The sequence below is a fragment of the Orbicella faveolata genome, unplaced genomic scaffold, assembly GCF_042242905.1.
Source record: "Orbicella faveolata isolate gen_17 unplaced genomic scaffold, um_ofav_v1 contig_35, whole genome shotgun sequence".
Lineage (NCBI taxonomy): Eukaryota > Metazoa > Cnidaria > Anthozoa > Scleractinia > Merulinidae > Orbicella > Orbicella faveolata.
Window position 1 is genome coordinate 20,472,438 of NW_028301564.1, and position 26,138 is coordinate 20,498,575.

General features: G+C 38.2%; 2 protein-coding genes across 2 annotated transcripts; one reads left to right on the forward strand and one right to left on the reverse strand.

Moving 5' to 3' along the window:
• Positions 1-9,722: 9,722 nt before the first annotated feature.
• On the reverse strand, positions 9,723-14,578 carry LOC149103697 (substance-K receptor-like). Its single transcript, XM_089273748.1, has one exon. It carries the CDS (start codon positions 13,243-13,245, stop codon positions 12,097-12,099), a length of 1,149 nt encoding a protein of 382 aa, XP_089129874.1. The 5' UTR covers positions 13,246-14,578; the 3' UTR covers positions 9,723-12,096.
• A 3,486-nt stretch (positions 14,579-18,064) lies between these two features.
• Positions 18,065-20,131, forward strand: LOC110051484 (QRFP-like peptide receptor). Its single transcript, XM_020757512.2, has one exon. The coding sequence runs from the start codon at positions 18,725-18,727 to the stop codon at positions 19,850-19,852; it is 1,128 nt and encodes a 375-aa protein (XP_020613171.1). The 5' UTR covers positions 18,065-18,724; the 3' UTR covers positions 19,853-20,131.
• Positions 20,132-26,138: the final 6,007 nt, after the last annotated feature.

Below are 26,138 nucleotides of genomic sequence, written 5' to 3' on the forward strand. Positions count from 1 at the left end.
GCGGCGGAGCAAATGTGCATGGATAATATCCTAATGGATCTCAATGAGTTGGACGATTCATCGGTATCGGACTCAACAAAAGAATCACTGTAAACATCGCTGTTATCGTTGTCGAGTTCCCAATTTTTTACAGAACCTTTCTCTTCTCTTGACTCGATCTTTTTTTCCGCTTGATACGACCGTGGCTTCATCCGCGAGGCCAACTTTCGCTTCATCACTCATTGATGTATTTTCATTCGTTCTTCGCTTTTTCGAACTGGTAAACGGAGTTTTCCGTGGTCCATGTTTACTTATAACTTAATAGAATGACACCTTATACGAAAAATGTTTGGATTAACAACGCTGATTAACTGAGTAGCAAACAATTCTTGATATCCATATAGGTAATATTCCCGCGAAAGTAGTCTCGGTTGATTGCATACACGTTATACGGCTGTCAATCAAGAGGGAACTTTCACTTCCGGCCATAACGTAAAACCTCCACTTCTCCTCAATATTAAGTTTTTTTCAATTTTGTTTTCAGAAATTAGAGATTACTCTTCGACCATTACTTTGAACCCAAAATCCAAATTTGAAGAAAATTGCCGATCTGAAGGTATACTGTAACCTTAAAGCCAATAAAGCTGACTATCAATCTACACGTACATGTATACCAAGAATTTTGAAATAAAATGAATTGTCAAATTTTTCAGAGTTTCTCTATGCATGCATTCAAATCACTTTTTGAAAGCTAAGTCAAAGTGAGTCTGCCTCAAATTTTGTACAGTAGCTAGTTCATCATCCATGTCTGCTAATTTTTATTTTGAAATATTTTTTCTCTGAGTGATTTTTGAACAATCACTCCACCATTCTTTAATCCTGTTCTGGAAATCTTCTGTAACTTTTACTGCGATTGAATATAGCAGCACGCAGGCAATTTTTTTAGCATTTTGTGTCCAGAACCTGAGAAACAAATTAAATTACCAAGAAACAAAGTTCGCTTTGACTTGTACATGTAGCTTTCAAAATGTGATAATAATAATAATAATGATTTGGACGCCAGCACTAAAATGTCTAGAAAAATTTGGTGGTCCATTTTATTTGAAAGTCCTTGGTATAGTTTGATAGCCAGCTTTATAAGTTTTAATTTGATATGGGGTTTACATACAGTGTCTACAGATTAAATCGGATGCACTACATTCCATTTGTGTGAGACACCTCTAAAGGTATATGGTAGTGTTAAGAGGGTTCCAATTGTGGGAACAAAATAATACTGATGTTGAATATGCAAAGCAGCAATTCATTAATTCATCCTTAATTCTCACACATGAACAAGTAACAATATAAGTTTTATTATTTCTAAATAAAGTATTATTTGAAATGAAATGAAGATGTCATAACGGCAGTTGTTTACTTTTTGTTGCAATAACATGCATATTGTCCTGGTAATTTTCTTTCTTTTGGGTGGGTTTTGTTGGGAATCCAAAGGAATTAAAAAGTGTGTTACACTCGGCAGTTTGAACACAGTTTGGGGGATATACAAGCTTTTGGTATGGGTCCTCAGTACGTCACGTTGGCGTCAGTATTCGATCACGAATACGTTTCATACTCTACATGAGTCTCGTGTCCCAGTCGAACACCACAGAACACTTGAAGTATGTCGTTTAGAATACCTTAAAACCTCACGTATGCCTCAGTATTGAAACATGAACACGTTTCATACTTCGCATGAGTCTCGTGTCCCAGTCGAACACCACAGAACACTTGAAGTGTGTCGTTTAGAATACCTTAAAACCTCACGTATGCCTCAGTATTCAAACATGAACACGTTTCATACTTCGCATGAGTCTCGTGTCCCAGTCGAACACCACAGAACACTTGAAGTGTGCCATTTAGAATACCTTAAAACCTCACGTATGCCTCAGTATTCAAACATGAACACGTTTCATACTTCGCATGAGTCTCGTGTCCCAGTCGAACACCACAGAACACTTGAAGTGTGTCGTTTAGAATACCTTAAAACCTCACGTATGCCTCAGTATTCAAACATGAACACGTTTCATACTTTGCATGAGTCTCGTGTCCCAGTCGAACACCCCAGAACACTTGAAGTGCGTCGTTTAGAATAGCTTAAAACCTCGTGTATGCCTCAGTATTCAAACATGAACACGTTTCATACTTCGAATGAGTCTCGTGCTCCAGTCGCACGCTTCGGAACACTAGGGTGTTGTCTGACTGAACTACGCGGTAGCATATATTACCTGTAAGGATGACGTCAATCGTGCGTCTATCCTCTAATAGATCATAGGCGAGAACCAATCAAAATGCGAGAATAACTTGGGTTATTGTATAAAACTCGATAGAAACACGGTATATGTTTTCTATTTCTTAAATAAATAACAGCGAAACGCGTCGTTCGAATGCTTCTCAATTCTCTTGTCTGTTGATCGTCCAAAACTGTTAACCATGGCTTGAGCCATAACTCGAAAATTTATACAGCTCATCAACTTTCTGATTTTCAATATCTCTTCAGTTTTCGGCAATCGAGTACGGTTAAACCTGTATAAGCGGACACCTTGTGGAAATGAGCTATTTATATAATTAGCTTCTATATATAAAAACGTTCGTGCGAAAATCTAGTCAACGTAGATCATTTCTGCGGTAAGATATTGAGTACTTGCGTTAGAAATTCAGAGAATAACTAACTTGACACGGTGCAATCGACTGTAAAATTGGCCTTGGACTGTGTGATTTTCGAAACCGGAGGGGGTACTCCTATATGAAAAGGTCGGGGATGCGCGTCGTCTCGGGTACAAATCAGGGATTCTGGTCTATTGATGACGAAACCTCACCATTCTTAGCTGTCAAAGTATCCTTTAGGGTGTACTCGAAGAAATAATAATAAAAGAAACGCTCTTATTTGTTTTCCCCTGATCTCTCCAGTACGCGAGTCGGGTCTACAAGTGCGTGCGGGATCCTTTCTTGAACAGTGGCTAGTGCTAGTGATCGAACCTATTAATTCCGTGTTAAGTGGTATCTTTTGGTGTCTAATGACGCTTGAGCAACGCCCACATTAGTCTTCTTTACGAGTTAAATTCAAATTTTCCGAAGAGCATCCCTGACCTTCTCACATGGGAGTTCCCACGGGATTCCAAATGTCTAACAGGAAGTGACCCAGTAAAGAAGTGAGGGAGTGAGGGAGTGATGGAGTGGAATCGTATCATCACTACAACTTGGAAAATATGATATTTTCCAAGTTTAAAAAGCGAACTTTGAAGGGATCGTTCTTCTCTCGAAAGCCACTCGAAATCGAAAGGTTCGCTCAGTGAAGTTTAGTTTGTAATTGACAGCTGTTGTCTCGTTAGCCAATCAAAGTATTTGAACAATCCTAACAAGGATTGTGATTGGCTTATTTTAGTGTGCTTTATCAGAGAACACGGTCGAAGGTTACGTCAAGAAAGTGAACAATTTTTTTGTTGGCATCGATTGTCATCTTTAGGCCATTTGATTTAGATACATTGCTGACTTCTATGTTGGTTTTTTCGATTTCTTTCGGGGTGGCTTTGCAAACTGCCATATCTTCGTCGCGGTATAGTCCAACTTCATCTTTGAATTTGGATGGGATCAAGGAGAGCATGTAAGTTCCTATCAATTCGCACGTTTCCGCTCCGTCGTATGAGCCCATTGTAACATCAAACACGTCGTTTGTGTTCCTCTTGGTCCATGGAGAGTTCTGGTGGTAGAGGAGTGATTTTTTGCGTGGATGATGATGGTGTGGCGGTCTTGGTGAGTGATTGTGGTGAATTTGGAGGCATAATCTAATGCATTCAGTAGAAGGTCTTCAGATATGGATGGATAGATAGATATGGATGCACACGTCAAAGGTGACAAATGCGTGCTTTTCCTTTTCTGGGATTTCCTTGAACCATTCTATAGTGTTGTTAGTACTTTTCCACAGGTTCACCTTGGTTGCTTGAATGACTTCTTTGTTTATGCGGTCGAGGATGTTTTCGCTGATGATGCCAATTTCAGATTTGCTTGGATTAATGAGTCTCCAGGTCGGGTTGCTGACGAAATCTGGTTCGTGGTCTTTTAGCGTAATGAAGGAGTCCCTTGATGCTGAGACTTTATATGTATATACATGTATATACATATCTATTAAATCCTCAACCTCGGATAATGCAATTCTAGCTTTCTGATTGGTTCACTGGATCTCAGCCATCATACCTGCGTTTGACCTTATATGGAAATGAATGCAGTAAATGTCGCTCGGCATAAACTTTTTAGCGGGAAGCCAAGTTTCGTCGACAAAAAATTGGATGAAAAAAGGCAGATTCGGTGAGCTATCTGCTGAAGAAATACAGAAAATTATGGACAATGCCGTCCCAGTAAAAGCAAAAAAGCCACAAAGTTCGAGATTAGCTTATTTAACGGTACGTATACGTTAAGTTTCCTTTAAAAGTTGCAAAATTAAAATATGACCGTCGAGATTTTACGCATTGATGAGGATTATGTAACAAAAACAATGTTTACCTTAACAAAATGGCTTGCTAGTCCTGGTGGCACCAAATTTCGAAACCGATATAAGAAATGTCAAAGGAAGAATTGAATGTTTGTTTGAAGTGTTTTTACACGTCTGCGAGGAAGAAAGATGGCACGTATTGCGAAATCTATTAGAGCCGCCATTGACCATTTCCTTCGCACGCAGCCCCACAGCAAACCGTTTTCCATTTTCTCTGGCGTCAGGAAAACAGGCATCATTGCCGGCGTAGTCCATAAGAAACCAATTTCCGATGAGCAGATGAGGAGACTGTTCGACTAAAGCGAGCTTGGATCGGCCGAGAGCAAAAATCCCGCACAGCTACAGAGGACGACCTGAGTTGTATCTCTCTCTCTTGTTTGGCCGACGGGGACGGGAGAATCAACGACAGCTAGCGCCAACAATTCTGTCCTTGCGAAAAAACACCTCAAGGAGTTGAGTGTTTTGAGCTGAACCGAAGTAAGCCCAGTTCTTTACCAGCCACGAAAAACCATCAGTGTGGCCTCGGAGATTCTGAAAATGAATCTGGCGTTAAGATAGTTTCTGTCCCTGACTCTGAATCTGGTCAACAATGAGCAACACACATACAGCTCGAAATGCCAAGGCTTTTAAAGCAAGGGAATCCTGAAAGAGGTCTTGTCGAGAATAATTTTGGCTCAACGTCTTTGTCACGGGGCGATCAAAGTTTTCCGCAGCATTATTACAACGGCAATGTGCAAGTGCAAAATTCGTCGGCTCTTCTCCGTGACTCGAACTTGAACGCTTTTCAACCTTTCTGGCCAAGGATATATTTCCTTCATTTGATAGACGTTCCTTGAATTCTGCTTGATTGTAATTTCACTCAGCGAAATCGCTTGCTTCGCTTTCAAATTTCTCATTCAACTAATTTTACAAACGGCGCGCATGTCATGGGATTTCCCACTTGTTGTTGTTTTTGCCACATTGACTTCCGGTCGCTTTCAGACGACGATCGCATAGTATCCCATGATGCAATTTTCTACGTACGTGACGCTACATCGAAGTTATCATGGATTCCAGCGTGAAATAACATGGTTTTCTCCGGGGTCTATTTCTCATTTTTATTGCAGTAAAAGGTTAGAAAAGTGCATTATTTAAATCTTTGACGCGATTATGATGATTTTAAGTGTTTAGGAGCGCGGCCTTATTATAGTATTCTTGTCTTTGATTGTGTTGTATGACTATTCGCATCACAAAGTGTTCGTTGACCCGTAACAAGGTCATGAATATTCGCTTTTCTTTGCACAGTATATTGATGTCTTCGATTTTTGGGCATCACGCCACAAAATATAGACATAATAATGATTTTTGGCAAAGAAGTACCGAGAAGTACCCACATTTTTATGACCTTTCAAGCGATCGAAGTGGACTGAAATTTCGTAACATACCAGTGTTGCGTGTGTGAATGTCTGCTAAGAAGCGGACAAGAGATTTCAAAAGAAAAATCAGAAAACCCCTGAACTTCTCTTCGGAGAATGTATCTGTTGTAACTTATTCGTATCAGCACAGGGCTTCTTACCCCAACGAATAATTCGTCCGTAGGCGAATTCACAACAACCACAGGAACGAGAGCTTTTCTTCGTTCATCCATGCTTTCCACATAGCTTGTATTTAATTCTCGACAGACCAACGAAACACAAGTAAAACCTTTCACTGTAACGGCAAAATTCTCCTTTGAAACGCAGTGAATATAACTAACTCGGTACTCTTAAAAGCAGAAGCCACGGAATCCAGACAGGTGTGAAAGCACGCCATGGCTTCTTCCCGAGAGCGTGGAATAAATGATGACGTCACGTACGCAGTGATAATACAAGCCTAAACCAGATGCTACTCGATCGTCGTCTGGGTCGCTTTGTGAAATTAAAATCCAATAAATTTAAGCTATAATTTCCAAGTATACAAACGCACCGAATTTAATAAAACAATTATTCCATTCGCGTTTGTTGGATATGAGATTGGTTATAGTCAACTCCGCCCTACGGGCCTCGTTGGCTATTTACCACCTCATATCCAACGCGTGCTCATGGAATAATTGTTAAATATACGAAATAGGCATTTAATCTTTGCTTTCCACGTAGACATTGCCTGTAAATAGGTACAATGGGTGGCTTTGTCGCACATCTATTTAGGACTCAGAATTATGTTTCTCTATTTAAATTTTATTTATTCCTCAGGTTAGCTAGCCTAAAAGATGGGCGTTCAAAGGGGAAGGGGAAGGGGAGACTAGAAGTGCGGAGAGAGAAGGGAACGCCTGCAAGCACGAAATTGTTTGAACGAAAAAATCATGATTAGTCAGAATCATTTAAGTACTTTATCGATTGCTCTGATTGGTCAGTGGCATTTCATTCAAGTACTTTAGCGTCTTCTCGATTACATTCAACAAGGCGGGTAAATCGGGACCTAGGTGATCGTTTTAAAACTCCATCCATTGGAAGGAAGCGGTTTCAAGTAGGAGTTGACAGTATAGCAGAGGAAAGCAATCAGAGCTTTGAAGGGAAAGATCTGCATGCCGTTTTGCAGATAATAGAAAGATGCCCGTCTTGGTTGCGACAAGAGCCGAGGCTAGGACTATTGCATGTCTTCATGGGGTCATAATGCCACTAACCAGCATTGCAAACGCAACATTACCGAAATCGAGGCCATGAATTTTCCAGCCTGTCAAAGCTGGACAGATTGGGGCATAATTCTCCAATCGCTGAAGAAAGAATCTGGAAAACTTGAACAAATTCGCACAAAATTTCGTTACAACATAGTTGATACGAAAGCTCACGATTTACCTCGCAAAATCTATATATCACATTACAATTATTTTCAGTTTTTGGGCGACCTCTTTTTGGCCTTTCTATCCTTTGAATCGGGTGTTTATATTCTGCCATTTCCTCGCAACAAGTTGGCGAGAAAAACAAGAAATTGGAAAACCCGACGGGAGGCCGCTGCGAAGAGGCGCGATTCTGATTGGATCATTTTGACAGCCAGACATTTCACAACTTCCTGGGTTTTGCATACTTTATCAAGCGGTCGATCGTGCCTCGCATTTTTAGAATCCCCTCTTTCCCTACCATCTGAACGCCTGTCACACAGTTGGTAGTACTCTTGTTCTTCCCTTGCAGCAGTATATCTGGTAGTTTGTTATAATAGCGGTGGCTTATCTAAATGCTAGACTTGGCAAAAAGGCTACCCTCCTACGAAGACGGAGAGACATATAACCACAGGCCTTCCAAGGTCACGTCTCGAGAAAAGCTGACGCGGTGTTAGGTTGCGCGAGGAGCAGCTGAGAATTTGAACGCTTTATAAGGAGTTGTATGGGCAACGAGATACGGTCGATATTCCAAAATATGAACATTGAATATGAATAAGGAACTCTTAACGCCTTCCCTCTCCTGAGGGTGGTGGATATCACCGGAGAACAACTGCTTCCGTAAGCCTCATTAAGGCAATGACAGTGAAGCGGATATTCAAGCAGATGAAAAAGTTTGATGACACTAAAATAGGTTATTATTTGAAAAACCCTTTCATGAAAATAGAGCTTTCGATTAATTTCAGCTTTCAAAGTGAAAACTGTAGATAATTCATTGGTTGGGGGGCGGAGGGAAGTGAATAGACCATTTTGATATATTAAAATTCTAACATTGCATCGAGGCTTGGGAGAATAAAACAAAATAAATTAATTATTCATCACTTAACCTCGATGTGATTCCTTTTGGTTTATTCCCCCAAGCCTCGGAGCCAAGTTAGAATTTTCATATATCGAAAATGGTCTATTGCATGGCACTGACATGGGCAGGTTTAGATCGCTTCACAGCAATAAAGCTTCAGTGCCAAATAACATATACAAGCCAGCATCGTGCGGTGATCTCTATGTCCACAACATTTTGTCATTCAAATATTGTGGAGAATAATTATTGCCTGATAAACAATGTTTGGTGAATTCACATCAAAGGTATTGACGGAAGGGTGCAATTATCATAAAGCCAATCAAACTGTTCTCATAAAATCTCCCGGTCTTTTCCATTTAGCACACTTTGCTTTTTGACTTTCGGCTTTTGTGCGTTTTAATCTCAAAAAGGAAAATTAAAATTTGTCTTCTACATGTATTTTGGGAAGAGAAATTGCGCTGCGCAGTATAAAATGAGCCATTTTAAATGCATTAGAGCTATTTCCATCTTAGTTGTTGGGGGCATGTCCTAAAAGTAGGTGAAAAAGGCGCTACCTTTAGCACTTTACTGTCTTTGCGTATATTGCTTGTGCTAATGTTCTCATTCGCATGTCAAAACCAGCCTTCGCCAATTAACACAACAACAAATTGAGCTGCATGTTCTATGGAATTACATCTAATTTTCTATGATTTTTATAAGCCGCTTTGATTTATGCCGTTCCAGATCTTCAGCTAAAAGAAACAAATTTTAGGATTTTCAAAATTATTAACAGCGAAACTGTCAGCCATTTTCTCGGTGTTTCACTGAGGCTTTAATTTATACACACATGAGGTCTTCATAATTCTTATTTTCAGCAACAGCTTGGTCAGTTAAAGTACTGGCCTTTATTTGAGTGTCTCAGTTTTGCTTTTGCCATCAAATGCTTGAAAAAATATTCATGATGAAAAAATTTGGTCAATAAGTAATGTTAAACAAAAGTGTTGTAATATTTTCTCTGGACCATTACCGTGTATAGCTGCTGAACTGATGTTCATGTAAATTTTATGAGGGCATATGGGTCTATAACTAGAAAACGTGCCACTCCTTATAGTAATGGCAGGACGTTATGTATTTGTATACGTGCGTAGACTTTAAAACCGCAAAGGTGTTTTGCTATTTTCGCTATCGGGAATATATTTAAATCACACTCATGTTTGGCAGTTAAGTTCTGAAAAGAGCTTTTTGATATTATGATAAATAACTAAATTGCATTTGGAATAAATTAGCGATATTTGTCTTTTAAAATTAGAGTAAGGCGATTGAGAATATGATATGTGATTTTGTCAGTGGTGAGTTACTCATGTAAAGAACGAAGCCTTTGCTTAGTTGTAGAATAATATACCTTGACTTGATTTTCTTGGCTTTTAGCATTTATTTAAAGAGGAGTAATTGTTGACAGAGCAACATCGATTTAAAATACGCCAAAACCTTTTAAATGAAAACCCAATACAAGAATCGATGCACAGGGCTGTTTTAAATTAATATAAGTATTTATCTTTTATTTTTTTTTTCTTATGAGCTGCTCATTTATAAGTGTTATCATCGTGAAAACGTTGACCCGTGGAAGAAAATCTCTATACTTAACGGCAGAGTGTGCATGTGCGTTGTAAAATAAATGATCACTTTTTTTTTTTTTGGAAGCACCTGCCCAGTGGAACATGCGCCAATGCTGGCAAATACTGAAATCAATACTTATATAAATAACCACAAGAAACCGTTAACAAGAAGATTTTTAATGCCATCTGACAAACGCAGAATTCAGAGCCAATATCTTTCAGCAGATTGTCATGGGTCAAGTGTGGTATAGCTAAACTGAACGACCTTGTAGTTGACAAATGTTGGTGATTTCATCCTCAGCCGTAAAAGGTGAATCTACATTGAAGTAATATGATACATGGGCCACTTTGTGATCCCTTTTTCAGTTTCGAAGCGTCGGGGGGCATCTCACCTATTGCATTTAAAATCATTTTCAATTTTATTTATTTCCGTTATCTCTCCGAGTGCCCACTTAATCTCCTACACGGTATACTAGAATTACCGTTATCTGAAAAAGGAAAAGCTCATTTATATTATATCCGGTTCAGTAGGGACCTGAATTCTAACTAAAACTGACAGCAAAATGAAAGACATCAAAGAAAAACCGTAACATGCATTCAGTAAGCATTGCGGAACTGTTGACTCTTGGCAGGGACCGTGTAGGTTATTAAAAACTGACTTTATATTTCATGATTAAAACTTTCCTGCTTTTGGCAAGTATTTTATAATACTGATCTATACAATTTCCTCCAAAGTTACGCGAAGACCTCAGCCTGGTTTCCAGTTGATACTGATACCAAACCAACTTAGACTGGTAAAACCTAAACACTGTTTCCTATCTTCTTTCTACCGAATTTGTAGAAACATGTACTGACCATTTAAATTTGCTTCAATATTGTTCCAACTGGCGATAAAGCCGGGGATATCGAAAAACACCGAAGGATATCAGAAGGAGAATTTAAATTACCAGTTTAAGTAGGCTTTTTATTAACCGCATATCTTTCAGATATAATTCCAGATTTGCATAACAATACTGTAAAACAAAGAAGCCAGGGCTGAGCTGCAGAAAATCCGTTTTTTTTTTTTTTTTTGAGTTGTGTAAACAGTTTTACTAAGAGAAATGAAAGCTTGAGTGATGAATGACGTTTGTAGAAAACATGGTATATCCAATCGCCTTATGCTACCACCGAAATTTATATACATGTAAGTCTGTAGACCACAAAAGAAACGAATTGAACATACATCTTCAGTGGCTCAGCTGCAACTTAAAACACTCATGCAGCTGTTAACGCATTTGATCTAAGACTGCTATTATCCAGAGGCAAAAAATGGACCTCAAATCATCTTACCTTTATTGTTATACCAAGAGACGTTATCCGTAAACAGAGTGCATACATGTATGTAATTGACGCATATATGATATTGCAATTAATATCTTACTTCACATACATTTTTCATGGAGTGGTACAAAGATTCCCGGTTTCCGGTGACATTTTTGATCACTAGTGAACATTTTCTTCATCATTCTTTCATAGCATACAAGTGTGATTTTTCACAGATCGACATCGCTGTGTTTTTTGTATCCTGAGAATAATATCCATATACATGTATAGATAACTTGAATATTCAGTAACAGTTTAAGAATTGTATTTTTAATTAAGAGCGTGCCATATTGCATGAACGTGCTAAAAGAACGATACAGTAGAATATTTCTTGTCAGATACTCATAACAAAAAAACTTTGCTCATGTTTCATGCCTCACGGGTTTCGAGTAGTCTTCCCTCTGGCGATCGGCGATGTAAAATATGTTCCAAAATCAAAGTTTTCAAGGACAAAAACTTAAATCATCTGTATATCTTATACAATAGTTTTAACTGATGAGAGATTTCTTCGAATCGCATCAGAAGACTGACTGCTAAACCCGCTGGTGGCTGAAGAGTACTTTAGCCTCACTAAAAACAAAGTTTCTATTGATTTTGCCGCCTTCTTTCTGACAAAAGTTAAATCATATACACATCTTATACAGTAGTATTTAGCAATGAAAGCTTCTTCAAAACGCGTAATAAGACTGACTGCTTAACCCGCGGAGGCTGAAGAGATTTTTAGTCGCACTGATGCGAAAGTTTCTGTTGATTTAGCCGCCTTCTTCCTGACAAAAGGAAACACCTTTAAAATGTTTTGGAACCTTGGCGGTACTTATCATTCAAGATAAAATAAACACATGTATTAATCGAGGCGTTGGAGTGCAAAATAAAATTATTCTTCTTCCTGACCAAGTTAAATCATATACACATCTTATACAGTAGTTTTTAGCAATGAAAGCTTCCTTCAAAACGCGTAAGAAGACTGACTGTTAAACCCGCTGAAGGTTGACGAACTTTTGAGTCGCGCTAATACGAAAGTTTTTGTTGATTTAGCCGCCTTCTTCCTGACACAAGGAAACGCCTTTAAAATTTTTAGGAAACCTTGGCGGTACTTATCATTCAAAATAAAATAAATACATGGATTTATCGACGCGTTGGAGTACAAAATAAAAAACGCAGAAAACCCAAAGTTCTCCATACCGCAAGGCATTTTCCAATCCCAGACGAAATAAAACAGAATGGCGTAGACGTTGATGGGCATTACACAGACGATGAAAGCCACGAGTATTGCAATGATGATTCTTACCACTTTCTTGTCTTCTCTTAATCTCTCAGACATCATGTATCGTGAATGGCCCTGGCCTCTCGTATGTCTACTTCTGTTCAAATTCAGAATAACGGCAGAATATAGAAATGTAACTGCACATGTTGGGATAGCCATCAGACAGACGAATATTACAATAAACTGCGCCTCCTGGGATTTCTTTTGATCGAATTTGGGAGCCCAGCTTATTGCGCAGTATGTTTTGCTATCAACCGTCACTATCCTAAAAATGTAGAAGTAAATTGCTTGTAGACCCATCGATATGAGCCATATTGTCGGTACGATGATTTTACAGAGTTTAGCCGGCTTCCTAAACTGTTTACGTAGAGGAAACACGATTCCTCTATACCTGTCGATAGCTATAGCTAAAAGACTCAGAATTGAGACGCCAATTGTGATGTCTTGAAAAAAGTGAGCACTTTTACAGAGAACTGAACCCAACAGCCCGTCAATTAACCATCTGCGAGGTCCAAGCAATATTTCTGTTATCTGCCTCGGTACAGCCAACACTGTTATTAGAATATCTGAAACTGCCATATTGGCGATGAGATAATTGGTAATGGTTTTCATTCCCCTGCTCCTCGTAATGATAGCAATGAGCAAAGAGTTCCCAAGGACTGAAAACAGCAGCAGGACACAGTAAAAGAATATTTTAACTTCTTTGCTTACACTGGTCTCGCTTTGGAACGGTTCGCAGCTGTATTCGTCTAGAATTGTCATGCTGTTCAAACTCCAAAACGAGCCACTCGTTGTTGGTGACTGGTTGGTCAGCTGTGTTGTGATATCCATGAGTTGTTGAATTAGAACCGAACAGTATTATGAAAATGCAAGCAGGAAGTAACACACAAATACCTCACCAATGTTCAGTGCTTTGGTAGGGCCCCAAATATTCGAGAATATGGTGAGTGAAACTTCAGTGCTTCAAGCTGAACTATATATGACGTCTAACCCTGACTCCTCTTTCCTCCACTGATTATGACTTGCGTCATAACATTGGCAAATTGTCCAGCCTTTTGTTTTGTGCTTTGTTTGCTTTTTTGTTATTTTAGTTTGTTTAGTTGTGTCAATCATCGGAGCCAAGAACACAAACACACAAAATAGCTGACAAACCGTGGAACCTAGAGATAAATATTACTTGGAGAGTAGCCGAGAATTTTTAATTTTAAATTTAAAAATTTAATTCAGAATTCTAAAATTTAATTCAAATTTAAAAATCTCTTCAGGAAAAACCTCTTCAGGTAAAAAATAATGGAAAATCGTGGCGTGGCCTTTAATAAGCAATATTCATCCTAAAAGACGAATTAAAATTTTGAGCGGAAGAGTTACGGCGGGCTAATAACGTGTTTCTTTTTATTTGAAGAATGCATTGATTATTTTATCCCTAAGATATAATTCAGTTTTGACTTAATATTATGTAGATTTGACATAAGAAGGACTGCCGATATATCATGAATTGCAACGCATGTGCAATACCGCCTCCTGTTTACTCCATTACCGACTTAACTATTGTTATATCCTCAGTGCCTCGCTGGCTAGGTTAGCGTGCTTGTTTGGGTTAAGATAAAAATGACGAGACAATTGTCGAGGAATTAAAACAGCGACTAGAAAATTGTACAATGAACTACGTAGATGCGAAAAACGTAGATTAAAGCTTTAAAGTAACCATCTCAAATTACAATCGCCAAGAAATGGTTGCTATCAATTTACATCGCAGCTGCAATATTTGTACTTTTCGGGTTTCTCGACACTGCGTGTGCGTCCCTTTTCCGAAACTTGCTGAAGGACTTTTCGGCAAGGAGAATAAAATTAACCTTTTCATTCTCGCTTAACAAGCTGTCGAGAAGAAAGAGAAGAAGTAATCATGTATATCGAGGATTAAATTTATTCAGGTCTTAAGGTGGCTCCCTAGAGTAATTGCGAACACCCTCCCTATATAGAGCGCGAGTTAGAAACGGAAACTTAGTTAATTTCTCTTAAAGTTTTCCCTGTAGAGATTTACCAGTATGGGTACTGTTAAAATAAGGCTTATGTTTCGGTTGTCAATTTTTGGATTAAGGCCGTTACCATGGTAACAACTCATCTAATGACAGGCAGATATATTCCTCATTTTGGCTTAAACTCCTTAATAGTTATACTTTCCTTTGGTTAAAGTTTTTCATACTTCGCCACATCATGGAAATGATATTGCCTGACATTTTGAATTGGTAAAAAGTCAAGGTTGTTTAGACGGGTTTTCCAATATTCTGCAATTTGTCATTATTCTAAATATATTAGATTAGCTCTGACAGAATTAACAAATATATTTTTCCCTTACCTGGAGCATCTCCACGCTGTTGACAATCTGACAGTCATTTCACCCACTCGTACTAATCTCCAGGAAAAATAAGACTTGCTAAGCAATGATGCCAGGCGAACTGGTCTGTCAAACAGATTTTTTTTTTCCTTCCAGAAAAAAACGCTAAATGTAAATTTGGTCGTGTCATTAACTATACGGTTAAATTACTTTTCATTTTCTTTTTTGTATTTATCATTCACTTAACTGTTTGTTTGCATCTTGGTTTTTTGGGTGTAACAACAGTGCTTAAATCTTTGAATTTTTAAAAAAATAAATACAATAGTAGTTGAAAAAGAACAGAAAAGGAAACAAAAGATGATAATCCAAAAAAGATTATAAAATCAAAATAGGATTACAGTGCTATCATTGACAAATGCTGATGATTAAGCTGAGCAGGTTTCCTACAAAAGATCTATCACGTGTGATTTAATCAACATATTTCAAAGGCAAACTGTATTTTGATAGAGAAAATAAAACCATACGTCGGAAGAACGAAGATTAACAGGACAAATTCATTTTTCCTTTGACAAGCTGCGCTGTGCCACAAATTGACAGCTCTTTCCCGTCTTTTTTGATGAGACATTTTTGGGGTCAATAATTCGATTTCCAATAAGCGCACGTCCAAATTTTGATCACGAAAGAAAATCTACTTTAATTGACTTAACACACGTCACAAAGACTTGGGAGATTTTGAGAAATGCTACACGATGGAATAAGATTATATAGATTGCGTAATTTTATTCGAAACAACTTTTGAGTTGTGTTAAAACACCACCCAAATTTGACCCAAATATTGTTAAATAAACATGAAGTCCTTTTCTTTCTAGTAGACTACGAGTAGTCCCTCTTTCGCTTAGTCCGTCGTGCGTGACATGGAAGAAAACCGCGAGACAAAAATGGCTGCGCGAAATCCTGGAGGCGAGAAGCCCCCAGGATTTCGCGCGGTCATTTTTTTTCTCGTGGTTTTCTTTCGCGTCACGCACGACGGACTAAGCGAAAGAGGGACTATTCGTAGTCTATTTTCTTTCCGAACGGTACGAATTAGTCCATCACAGAAACATGTTGTGCTATCGTCTTACAGTGTTTCTTATAGAATAAGCACGCTTTCAAGATAATTGCACTTACCGGCTCTCGTGATCATGTCATTCGAATTATCGGCAATCGATTCGCTCCTGGCGAAATTACGGACCTCACCCTCTATGGTGCTGACCAATCTCCTTGTTTAGATCTGGGAATACGAAGTCATTCCTATGGACTGGGGCAGGAGCCTGATATTCAAACTTCCGAAGAAGGGTGACCTCAGCAAATTTAACAACTGGCGAAGCATTTCACTTTTGTCCATTCTTAGCAAGGTCTTCTGCAGATTCCTCCTCAAAATCGATCGGCAGGGACAGGCGGCATTTCTGAAAGATCGAGGCTACATAAATCAGAATTTTGCTCTTCAGTACATCATTTGCATATTGAGCAGTGCATCGATTGTAATCTCTCCTTGTTTATCAACTAACTTCATCGACTTCAAAGAGGAATTTGACAGTGGTTACCGTCAGAACCTATGGAAGATCCGTATGATTAGTTTAAGACGGTTTCCGCTCAAAGTCCGAGCAATAAGTGCAAATATTATTTACTAAAAATCTACTCATAGCATGGTAACTTTTGGAATACTATTTGAACAACTTACGTCAGTTCATTTATGTAAGTGACCCCGCGATTAAATTCTCAAGCATTCTCGAGAAAGTTAATGTCAAACCTCGTAAGAACGCTTAGAGCGTGTGTTATTGGGTTTTTAACCAACGCGAAACGTCTGTTTTAATTGAAATATGGATAACTTCAAGTTCATTTTTCCCTCGCGGGGTCACCTTGAGAGCTAAAGTCTTGATGAGTTCCTCTTAACTGTATTCAAAATATTACCATGCTGTTAGGCTTTTTTGGTAACTTCATTTTTGCCATTATTCCTCGAATGTTCTGCGGAAATCATCTTAAATTTCGTTTCAAGAGCAGTCCTTGCAGACTGCTTAAACTCGACGAATTCACCATCGTCGCACGGCTGTGATTCAAGTTTACCCAGTTGCTTTTCATAGTTCAGACAGCTCGATTTCTCTTCGTCTGTTTTATAGCTAGGCAATGTTCCTTTTAATCAATACAAAATCAGATTTAGTTTATCAATCTTGGCAAACCGGTACATGCAAAATATGATTCTCTCTGTTTTTAAATGCCTTCACTTTTGTACATACCGTAAATCTCCTGAATACTTAAAGATTTGTTTAGTCTGCGATCGAGCACTTATTCCTTAAGAGGAACTGATATCTTACCCTACCTAAAATAAGTACAACAACTTATGGCCTTAATTCTTTTAGTTACTAGGCGGCCAATTGCAAATCCTGGAATGCACTTCCAAATCAATATCCTACTGTTACAAATTTTAACACCTTCCGCAAATTAATTATGTCCTGTGATATTGCATAGATTTAACTTCTTTGTTCCAATTTTTTTTCATTATTTCTCATTCCTAACGAGGAAGGTCGAAGAAGAAAAGGTCGAAGAAATTAACAGCAATGCTATCCTGTAAATTTGAGGGTAAATAAAGTTTATGATGAAGATGCATACATACATACATACATCCTTTATTATCTTTCCCCATGGGGGCTTTTCGAAGACAATATGGTACAATACTGCAATTAAATACTAATATACTATGATGATAATGATAATGACGACGACGACGGCTTCGACGTCGACGTCGACGATGATGATGATGATTGTTTGTTTGTTTGTTTGTTTGTTTGTTTGTTATCTGGGACATAATTCTTCTCTCTTCTCAAATGTAAATGAAATTCCTCGCGACTCATACAGCGAACACCACAACGCAAATTTTGCCACCTTTTCATATCATCACTTCTTTTAGATCAAAATAAAAGGTTCACATCAAATCACAAACGGGGTGCTACCGTGACGCGGCTCGCGTGTTATTTACCGCTTTGTATTCAACGTGGGCTCATGAGGATGATAAGTAAATTTCACAGGTGGATATTAGGAGTAGTGACAGAAAGATAAGAAACACAGAAGGGACATGTTTAGCCATTAGCATGAAACAATATTGCTTCCGCTATAATTATGGAATTTGCCGAATACATTTTGTTATTTTCTTGGTATATTATTACTTGACTAGAAATAAAATATTATTTTACACTGAAAAACAAGAACATGGCTTCCTTACTTTCAGGGATTTCGATCAAACAACATGTGCCATTTTGCTTTTGGTTTTTTCAACACGGAACACAGTACAGGAACAATCTCTCTGGTCCGGTATTCTGAAGTACGAAAGTTAGAATGCATGAATGAATTTTAATTTAAAATTAAAAGCTTTTTAAAAATCCCCGGCAGCATAAACGAAAAAAAAAACTAATTAGAATAAAGCGATGGTATCTTTGCTAAAATTGCAAAACTACACGTGAATTATTCATGGTAGAAAAAAAAAGCCAACAATTCAGATACATCAATCACTGAAAATACGAACTGACATTTAATGTAAACGTTTCGCAAATTAGTAGTTTCCTTAGGTAAACCACAAGTTATATTGCAAATGCAAAACAACTGTCACCGTGGCTTTGAGTTCTCCGCCCTTGAGTGAAATTATTGGTCTTAAGTAAGCCGAGAATAAACAAGCACATATGAAACATATCAACAATAGTCAGATGTTTTATCGTGCGGCAACGACACCGCAAGCGGCGTTGCATTTCAGTGTCAACCAGAACGAACGCGCTTAGAAGCAGGTTCCTTGAAGCTGTTCGCTGGAGATCGATCCATCAAAGTCAGCCGAGTTGTGATCTCGTTTTAATTGATCATGAGCTAAATGGCAAAAGGTGAGCGTGGCTGGGAAAAGGAGAACTCACTGCCGTGCTGATTGTTGGCAATCTATTTGGGTTAAACAAGTACATGAAAATCACTGCTGATTCATACACAATGCAAAATAGTTCACTATGGAGTTTTAGCAGTACAAACGCTACACCGCGGATCAAGGATTACAGTTGTAAATCGTACCCAAGCGAAACAGACCTAACTAGAGGAGTGAAGATATTCTGTTACTGTGTCCTGCTGCTGTTTTCAGTCCTTGGCAACATTTTGCTCGTTGTTATTGTTAAAAGAAACAAGCGAATGCAAACCATTACCAATTATCTCATTGTCAATATGGCGGTTTCAGATATACTAGTAACAGTCTTGGCCATACCGCGGCGGATAACAGAAGTATTGCTTGGACCTAGGAGATGGCTATTTCACGACTTACTGGGCTCACTTCTCTGTAAAAGCTTGTCCTTCTTTCAAGACATCTCAACTGCGGTGTCCATTCTAAGTCTTGTAGTCATAGCCATTGATAGGCACAGAGGAATTGTGCACCCGTTACGCAAACAACTTTTCAATCCCGGAAAACTCTGTAAAATCGTCATTCCCCTAATATGGATCACTTCGATGGGTCTTCACGCAGTGTACTTCTACATTTTTAGAACAGTCACCGACGATACAAAAACCTATTGCGCGCTAACCTGGGCTCCCAAGTTTGACGATAGAAAATCTCAAGAAACTTACTATCTGATATTGTTGTTTTGTCTAATCGTTGTTCCAACATGTGTAGTTATAATATTGTATTCGTCGATTATCCTGAATCTCAAGAGGAGCAGGATTGCAAGATGTAAGGGGCCATCGAACTTCGTCACATCACGAAGGTCAAGAGAGGATACGAAAGTTGTGAGGATCATCATTGCAATTCTTATAGCTTTTATCGTTTGCTTAATCCCAATCAATGTTTACGCTATTTTGATATTTTTTGTGTGGGATCCCGGAAAATTCCCCTGTGGCATTGACAACGCTGGTTTTGCAGTTCATTTTATTTTGTATTCAAACGCTTCGGTGAATCCATGTATATATTTTATTTTGAATGATAAATACCGCAAGGGTTTGCTGAGTATTTTAAGATTGTTGCATATTGTCAAGAACAAGGACTCAGTGGAGAACAGCTCGATAGAGCTTGTAACTCTAGTGAAAGAGCGGCAAACTATTCCAAGTTGACTGTTCAAATACCTTCTTTTTTATATAAATAAAAGTACCTTTCAATAAGATTTGATGGAAGATTGTTTTTTCCAGCTCCAACGGGCTGTGGGAAATATTCTGTATAAACAGAATATTTCGTTAAGGATTGTCTTCACCGGTCCTTGCTTTTATTTCATATTTTATACTATAAAGCAAAACAGTAACTTTTTCATGATATCAAGATAAACCTATTTTTCCTCTCAAAATGTTTAGCAAAACTTGTCTAATTGTTTATCGAATAAAACTGACTTTAAATCAGCTTAATCGCGGACGAATTGACCTTGTCGCCTAGTGGTAAAACACAGCCAAACCTTAATTCATAATTTAATGAAATGGAAAAGCCATTAAGAGATAGTTCAGTTTTTTGAGAATTAAATCGTTGGCTAAATGAACGTAAACCCGACCAACTACGATGTCGAAGTGGCAGACACCTCTTGAACTTGTCTATTTTGGCAGACAACTAGTCTCCTTTGATAAATCAAGCTGAAAACGTTTTTATAAATAATTATCACTGAACACGAACCAGTTCGCGAGGCAACTACTTTCACTAAACATTGCGGCAACACTAGCAAAGGAAGGAAAAGCCACAAGATCGCGAAATGGTTTTAGCCAGGATAGAAATAATCCTTCTGCTTTTAACAATACGCATTTCGTATTAATCATGCTAACATTAATCGAAATATCGTTTATCATAAACTGAAATCCATAATGCTTTTTTGAAATCACTCCTGGCGTTTGAGGTTTTCCCATGCACCGGCAATTATTTAATCCTAATCATTTAAACCTACGATCCCAAAATAAGCGCCGTTTAAAATTTATCGCTGGTCCACAATTCCAGCCTGATTAAACTGAAAAGGACGCGCCAAATGCCGTTACAGCATTGCCACAATGTTGTTATACATGTAAAAACATAACAGTTATCAAGTGATAAAGATTCTATGCATGCGCTTTGAAGATCAGTGGTATTTTCTGTTGATAGTTGTACTTTCCCATATGTTTGTTGTGCTTTCTGATATAAGCTGCGCTTACCGAAGTGTACGAAGTAAGTTTTGCTTTCTGATGTTAGCTCTGCTATCTTATGTGAGTTCTACTTTCCGAAGTTAGTCGTGCTTTCCGATGTCACTCGTTCCTTCCGATTTCAGTTCCACTTCTCGACATCTTCGTATCAGTGATATCGATCTACAACTTTCCAATATCAGTTGTGGCTTCCCGATGTTGATGTTAATGTTGACATGTCCACGTTTATTCTATCGATAACGATCTATTTACTACCTCGATTCAAAAAGAAAAAATCTTAACGGAGTACGGCTCAATAGGTCAGACTTTTCTCTTTTCACCTTTTGAAGAAGGGCCTTTTTGACGATGGTACGCGCAATATAAACAATTTTCCGTATTCTTCATATACACAAAATAAAAGCACCTCCACAGATCAATTGATAACGCGGAATATAGTAAATGCGCGGAATTTCATAAGAATCTGTTGCAAGCTCATGAAAATTTGGGGCTCATACCAAAATTGCAAAACTTAACAAAGAAATCGTGACGTTTGCTAGGTGGCAGGCGTTGCCCACTGGATGACATAACAGATGGCCATTAACTATGCAAAGCAGTCAGTGATAATGAAGTAGATAATGTACAAAGCGCGGTCTGAATGGTGATGCCGCGCACTTTCTCGCGTAAAACTCTCTTTTTCGCTGTGATTTACCAAAGAAACTGGGAACAAAGGAGAGTCCAACATAGCGGAGGAGGGTTGCGTCTTCAGTGGTTGGTTACATACATGTACTGTTGTGAGAACTACATACAAATTCAGCAAACCAGTTAGTCACCGGCACAATATATATTTTAATATAATGTCATGCAACCAAAACCTGAAAAAAAAAAAAAAAAACCAACCAGTCACAAAGGATACAAACAATCCACTGAACGAACAAAAAAACCTGAAGAAAATTAAATACGTGAAGCTAATGCATCACAGGAATATTTGAAGTGCGCGAGTCACAATTTTAATGGGTTCTGGTTCAATTATTCCATCTGGATGACAAAGTGGCATGAATTTCTTTTTTTTGTTGTTTTAAAGTCAATCACTTAATGCAGTAATGTCGAACAAAAGCAAATGCAAATTACTTTCGACTCTAAAGTAAAAATTGCTCAAGTACCCATTCCATTTGTCTATTTTGATTACTTTGGTAAAATAACACTACTTTTACACATGTTTGTTTAGCCTCGCTTTCCGTCGCTCTATCGCGTCCGGTTCCCGCGCTCAACTGATTGATCAGTCGTTTTTCTTACCCTTCTGGATGCACGCTGTACTCTTGCTCCTTTGATCATTGGATAACTGGTTAAAAAGCCCAAACATATATCTAAAGTAATTTTAAAAACCTTGTTAGGCTGGAAAAGGATGGTGCACATCAACAGCATCTGCTTAGGAATTCTTCTTCCCTGTGTCCATACTTTCCTTGTAGAAAACAGCCCTAAGAAAATACACGCGTTAATTGTTTAAAAATCGTGGCAAATGTTGTTGTTTATAGTGGTCAATGCGCTTAGCTACACCTAGATAGTTCACAGGCATGCCACTTTAAATGAAGGAAACAAATATATCAACTAAACGTAATAGGCTTAAAAATCCCAACCGGCGGGAGGCAGACCACTTGGCTATTTACAAGCATGGCCGAGGAGTTGAACTAGGGTCTACCGCGAAACAACTCCGGCTAAGTGGTCAGAGCGGGACTTGAACCCGCGACCTCCGGATTTCAAGTCCGGCGCCCTAACCACTCGGTCACGCTGCCTCCGTGTTTCTATCTCGTGATAGTTAAGAGGGCGCAGCCCGAGTCAACTATCACGCATAGAAATCGAGAGCGAATAGTCTAATTGTGTAGTGTAAATCTACTAGTCGTTCAAAACGTTATCTAAATCCTCTTCACAGACACTATAACTTGATAGAAACACGGTGCATGTTTTCTATTTCTTAAATAAAGGTTCTAAAAAGTAAAGAAAATTTCTAATCATTGGCGTGTTGACTGGCAAGGTGGCTGATCACTCTCAAAACGGTTTCCAGCACTTTTCAAGACGCAGATTTTGATGGATCCTTTATTGTTTTCATTGTAACCACAGCATGTTACTCTGAGTCGATTTTCATGTGAGCGGTTGAAATCTGCTGCTGCAAATGTTCTTGATAGGTGATGCTATCCACATGAAAGCTCATTTTATCTAACAGGGAGAAAGCAACAGGTACTCGTTGGTATATTCTTGACGGTTTTTCTTTTAATGATTATTATTATTATTATTATTATTATTATTATTATTATTATTATTATTCTTTCTGCAGGTCCAAGCTGTAGCGATGGATATGTGAGTATCAAGAGCAAAATGACAAAAGTAATGGCAAGTGTACACGATTAAACTTTTCCAGTATTCACTTAATTTGAATTCAAATTTATTTTTATTGATTAAAAACGTCACGAAGAACTAACGCATCCTGATGTGTGACGGTTCTAGATATCGGATGTCTCCCGGTAGTGCCGTTATTTATATTTATTTATTTATTTATTTATATATTTATTTATATATTTAGTCAGTCAGTTAGTTAGTTAGTTAGTTAGTTAGTTAGTTAGTTAGTTAGTTAGTTAGTTAGTTAGTTAGTTAGTTAGTTAGTTAGTTACTTAGTTAGTTACTTAGTTACTTAGTTACTTAGTTATTTGGTTGGTTAGTTAGTTATTTCACACTCCGGGTGATTGTTTAATCCCTAACCTGCACAGACTCCCCATACTTTTCTTTTGGAATTGCTATTTGACATTCCCTACCAGGGCTCGAGACTACAGCCTCCCGCTCTGATATGAATCCCCTTACCCATTACGCCACTACTTTAATTCTTATGGTATCGTGAATTATTTGTCCGAGGTTCAACTCTACCTAAAGTCTAAAGGAAATTCAAATTTCCAAAACAATGGTTGGATCAGAGGCTAGTCGTTTTTTATTATTCAAAACTTACTTATGAAAAATGTGAGTTAAATATAATGAAAAACAAAAAGAAAAAATCGTAGCTACCAGTTTTTGTTTATTTATATTTTTGTCCTTTTTTGGCGCGCGAGGTTATCGCTTGTTTTATAGAAGTCATGCGTGAAGGAAGACATTATATGAATTGAAGTTCTTAAAGAGACGAGGATTAGATTTTAAGTAACCGCGAACAAGTAATTTCCTTGAATAGTATGCCATTTCTGTCGCACAACAGGAACGACATTGAAATGACCGCCAGTGCACAAGGGCAGGGATCCTTTAAAGATCAAGAACAGAGAACATTCAACCGGCAAGCAGAGCCTTTTCTTACTGTACATACGCTTTTCGAGCAAAAAAAAAAATGCGGTAGAACCCCGCCTTATGGTAAACTCGTTAATACGGTCACCTCGTCATTACGGCTAGCGTTTTTTGTCCCGGCGAAAACACCCATGCATTTTCTTATAGGAAAACCCTGTAAATGCAGCCGCCTCGTCAATACGGCCAACGGCCACATTCCGAAATCCCAACCTGTATAATCCTTTAAGCTTTTATCCCTTTTATACAGCCACTAAAACCAATGATGTTCGTTCCAATGTTATTATTGTACGTTTTTTTGTTCATTTTTGTTGTTGTTGTTGTTGTTGTTGTTAAAAGATTTAAATCATGAAACATTGTTTTTTAATTATATCTACATTCCGATGTTTATTAAAGAAACGTTGTTAGAAGTTGTTAGAAGTGAAATTGTGATACATCTGTCAAGACGTAGGCCAGTCGTGAAATTTGACCCTACCGCCTTAATACGGTTTGTCTGATCACCGGCTACCCCGTTAATACGGGTGTGTGGACAAAACGTGGGGTAGGTCATGGCCTAGGCTATGGTGTAGGCCTGATGGCCAACCCTGTGGCCTACCCTGTGGCCTACCGGTGGTCAGAGTCTTAAGGTGGTCTTATACCTAAAAAAAATTTTTTTTTTTGCAAAACAACTCTGTGGAACAGTTTTGGTATCACGTTAAAGGACTTTGCACTCTGACTTCAAAAATGAGCTTTTCCAGGTCGCATGCCACGATAGTTAATGAATAACTAGCTCCTTACTGTTAAAAAGTGGTGTTCATTATAAACACGAGAAAGTAATAATGAATGGTTCGAGAAGTATGGAATTAAGTTGATCCTGTCCATAAGCAAGTTGCCCAGGAGACAAACCTCAGAAAACAGTGTTTTGAGGGGGTTTTTCTCGTGAAATGTTGAAAAAGTATATTAATATTAACTAATATTAGCTATGTTAACTAAACAACGGGAAAAATTTCATAAATTGCAAATTTTGGAGGTTTAAGACCTAGATAATTGGGTCCTTCATCAATGTTCAAAATTTGACAACATTCGGTCAAAACCCAGTGGAGATATCGTGTGCGAGATATTGATGATCCGTCTATTTGGTCATTTTGAGAAATAAGGCCAAATTAGCCCTGTGACCTAGGCGGGGGGGGGGGGGGGGGGTTAGGGGCAGAGGGAGGGGTATATTTAAAGGTTTTACATGAATGTTTCATTGAACACCCGAATACACACCAGTCATAGAAATGTTAACCAAGTATAAGAAGCGTATAAGATGGTAGAAGAAACAATGTTCAGGACCATGATGCAAAATTCTCATAACTACACATCTTTAAAGCGTTTGTGTAAAGTATCATTAAAATGTACAGAATTGAATCCATTTTGTGAGTACTTTTAGACTGTAAACAATAGTTGCTATGGGTGTTGCTAAGTTGAAATATAGCTAGAAGTGTTCAGATTTCTTAATTTAAACGTAAATTCAGGAGTAATTAGAGGAAAATCGTTTCAAAATACGATTTAAAAATGGACAGGGATGTTGAATCTTCATGTTCCAAAAAAATGGTTTTCTGGAGAAAAATTTATATCTGAGAGTATAAGACCCTCTTAAAAACATTAACAAAACATCTTTAGCTGGCATAAAATTACATCCCTCCAATAGGGGTATACTAAAAGTCACTAACACGATTCTCAACATCAGAGGGAACGAAACAATGCAAACCTTACAGCACTCAGCGTTGAAACGTCCTATTTCTCGCTGTCAAGGCATAATCAAATAATGAAAAGCCATTTACCCCGCATTATAGATGGTGCATCACAGCTCCTTTACAATTAGTTCTTCGCGTCGCTTGAAATGAAAAAGTTTCACACAAAGAAACTGAAATTTTAGGAGAAAAGCATTTGACCAAAACACCACATAAAACGGCACAAAGGTCAATATTTAGCC

What these genes read in the sequence shown, in the direction of transcription:
- LOC149103697 (XM_089273748.1), bottom strand. Translation starts at nt 13,245, where the DNA reads ATGGATATCACAACACAGCTGACCAACCAGTCACCAACAACGAGTGGC.
- LOC110051484 (XM_020757512.2), top strand. Translation starts at nt 18,725, where the DNA reads ATGAAAATCACTGCTGATTCATACACAATGCAAAATAGTTCACTATGG.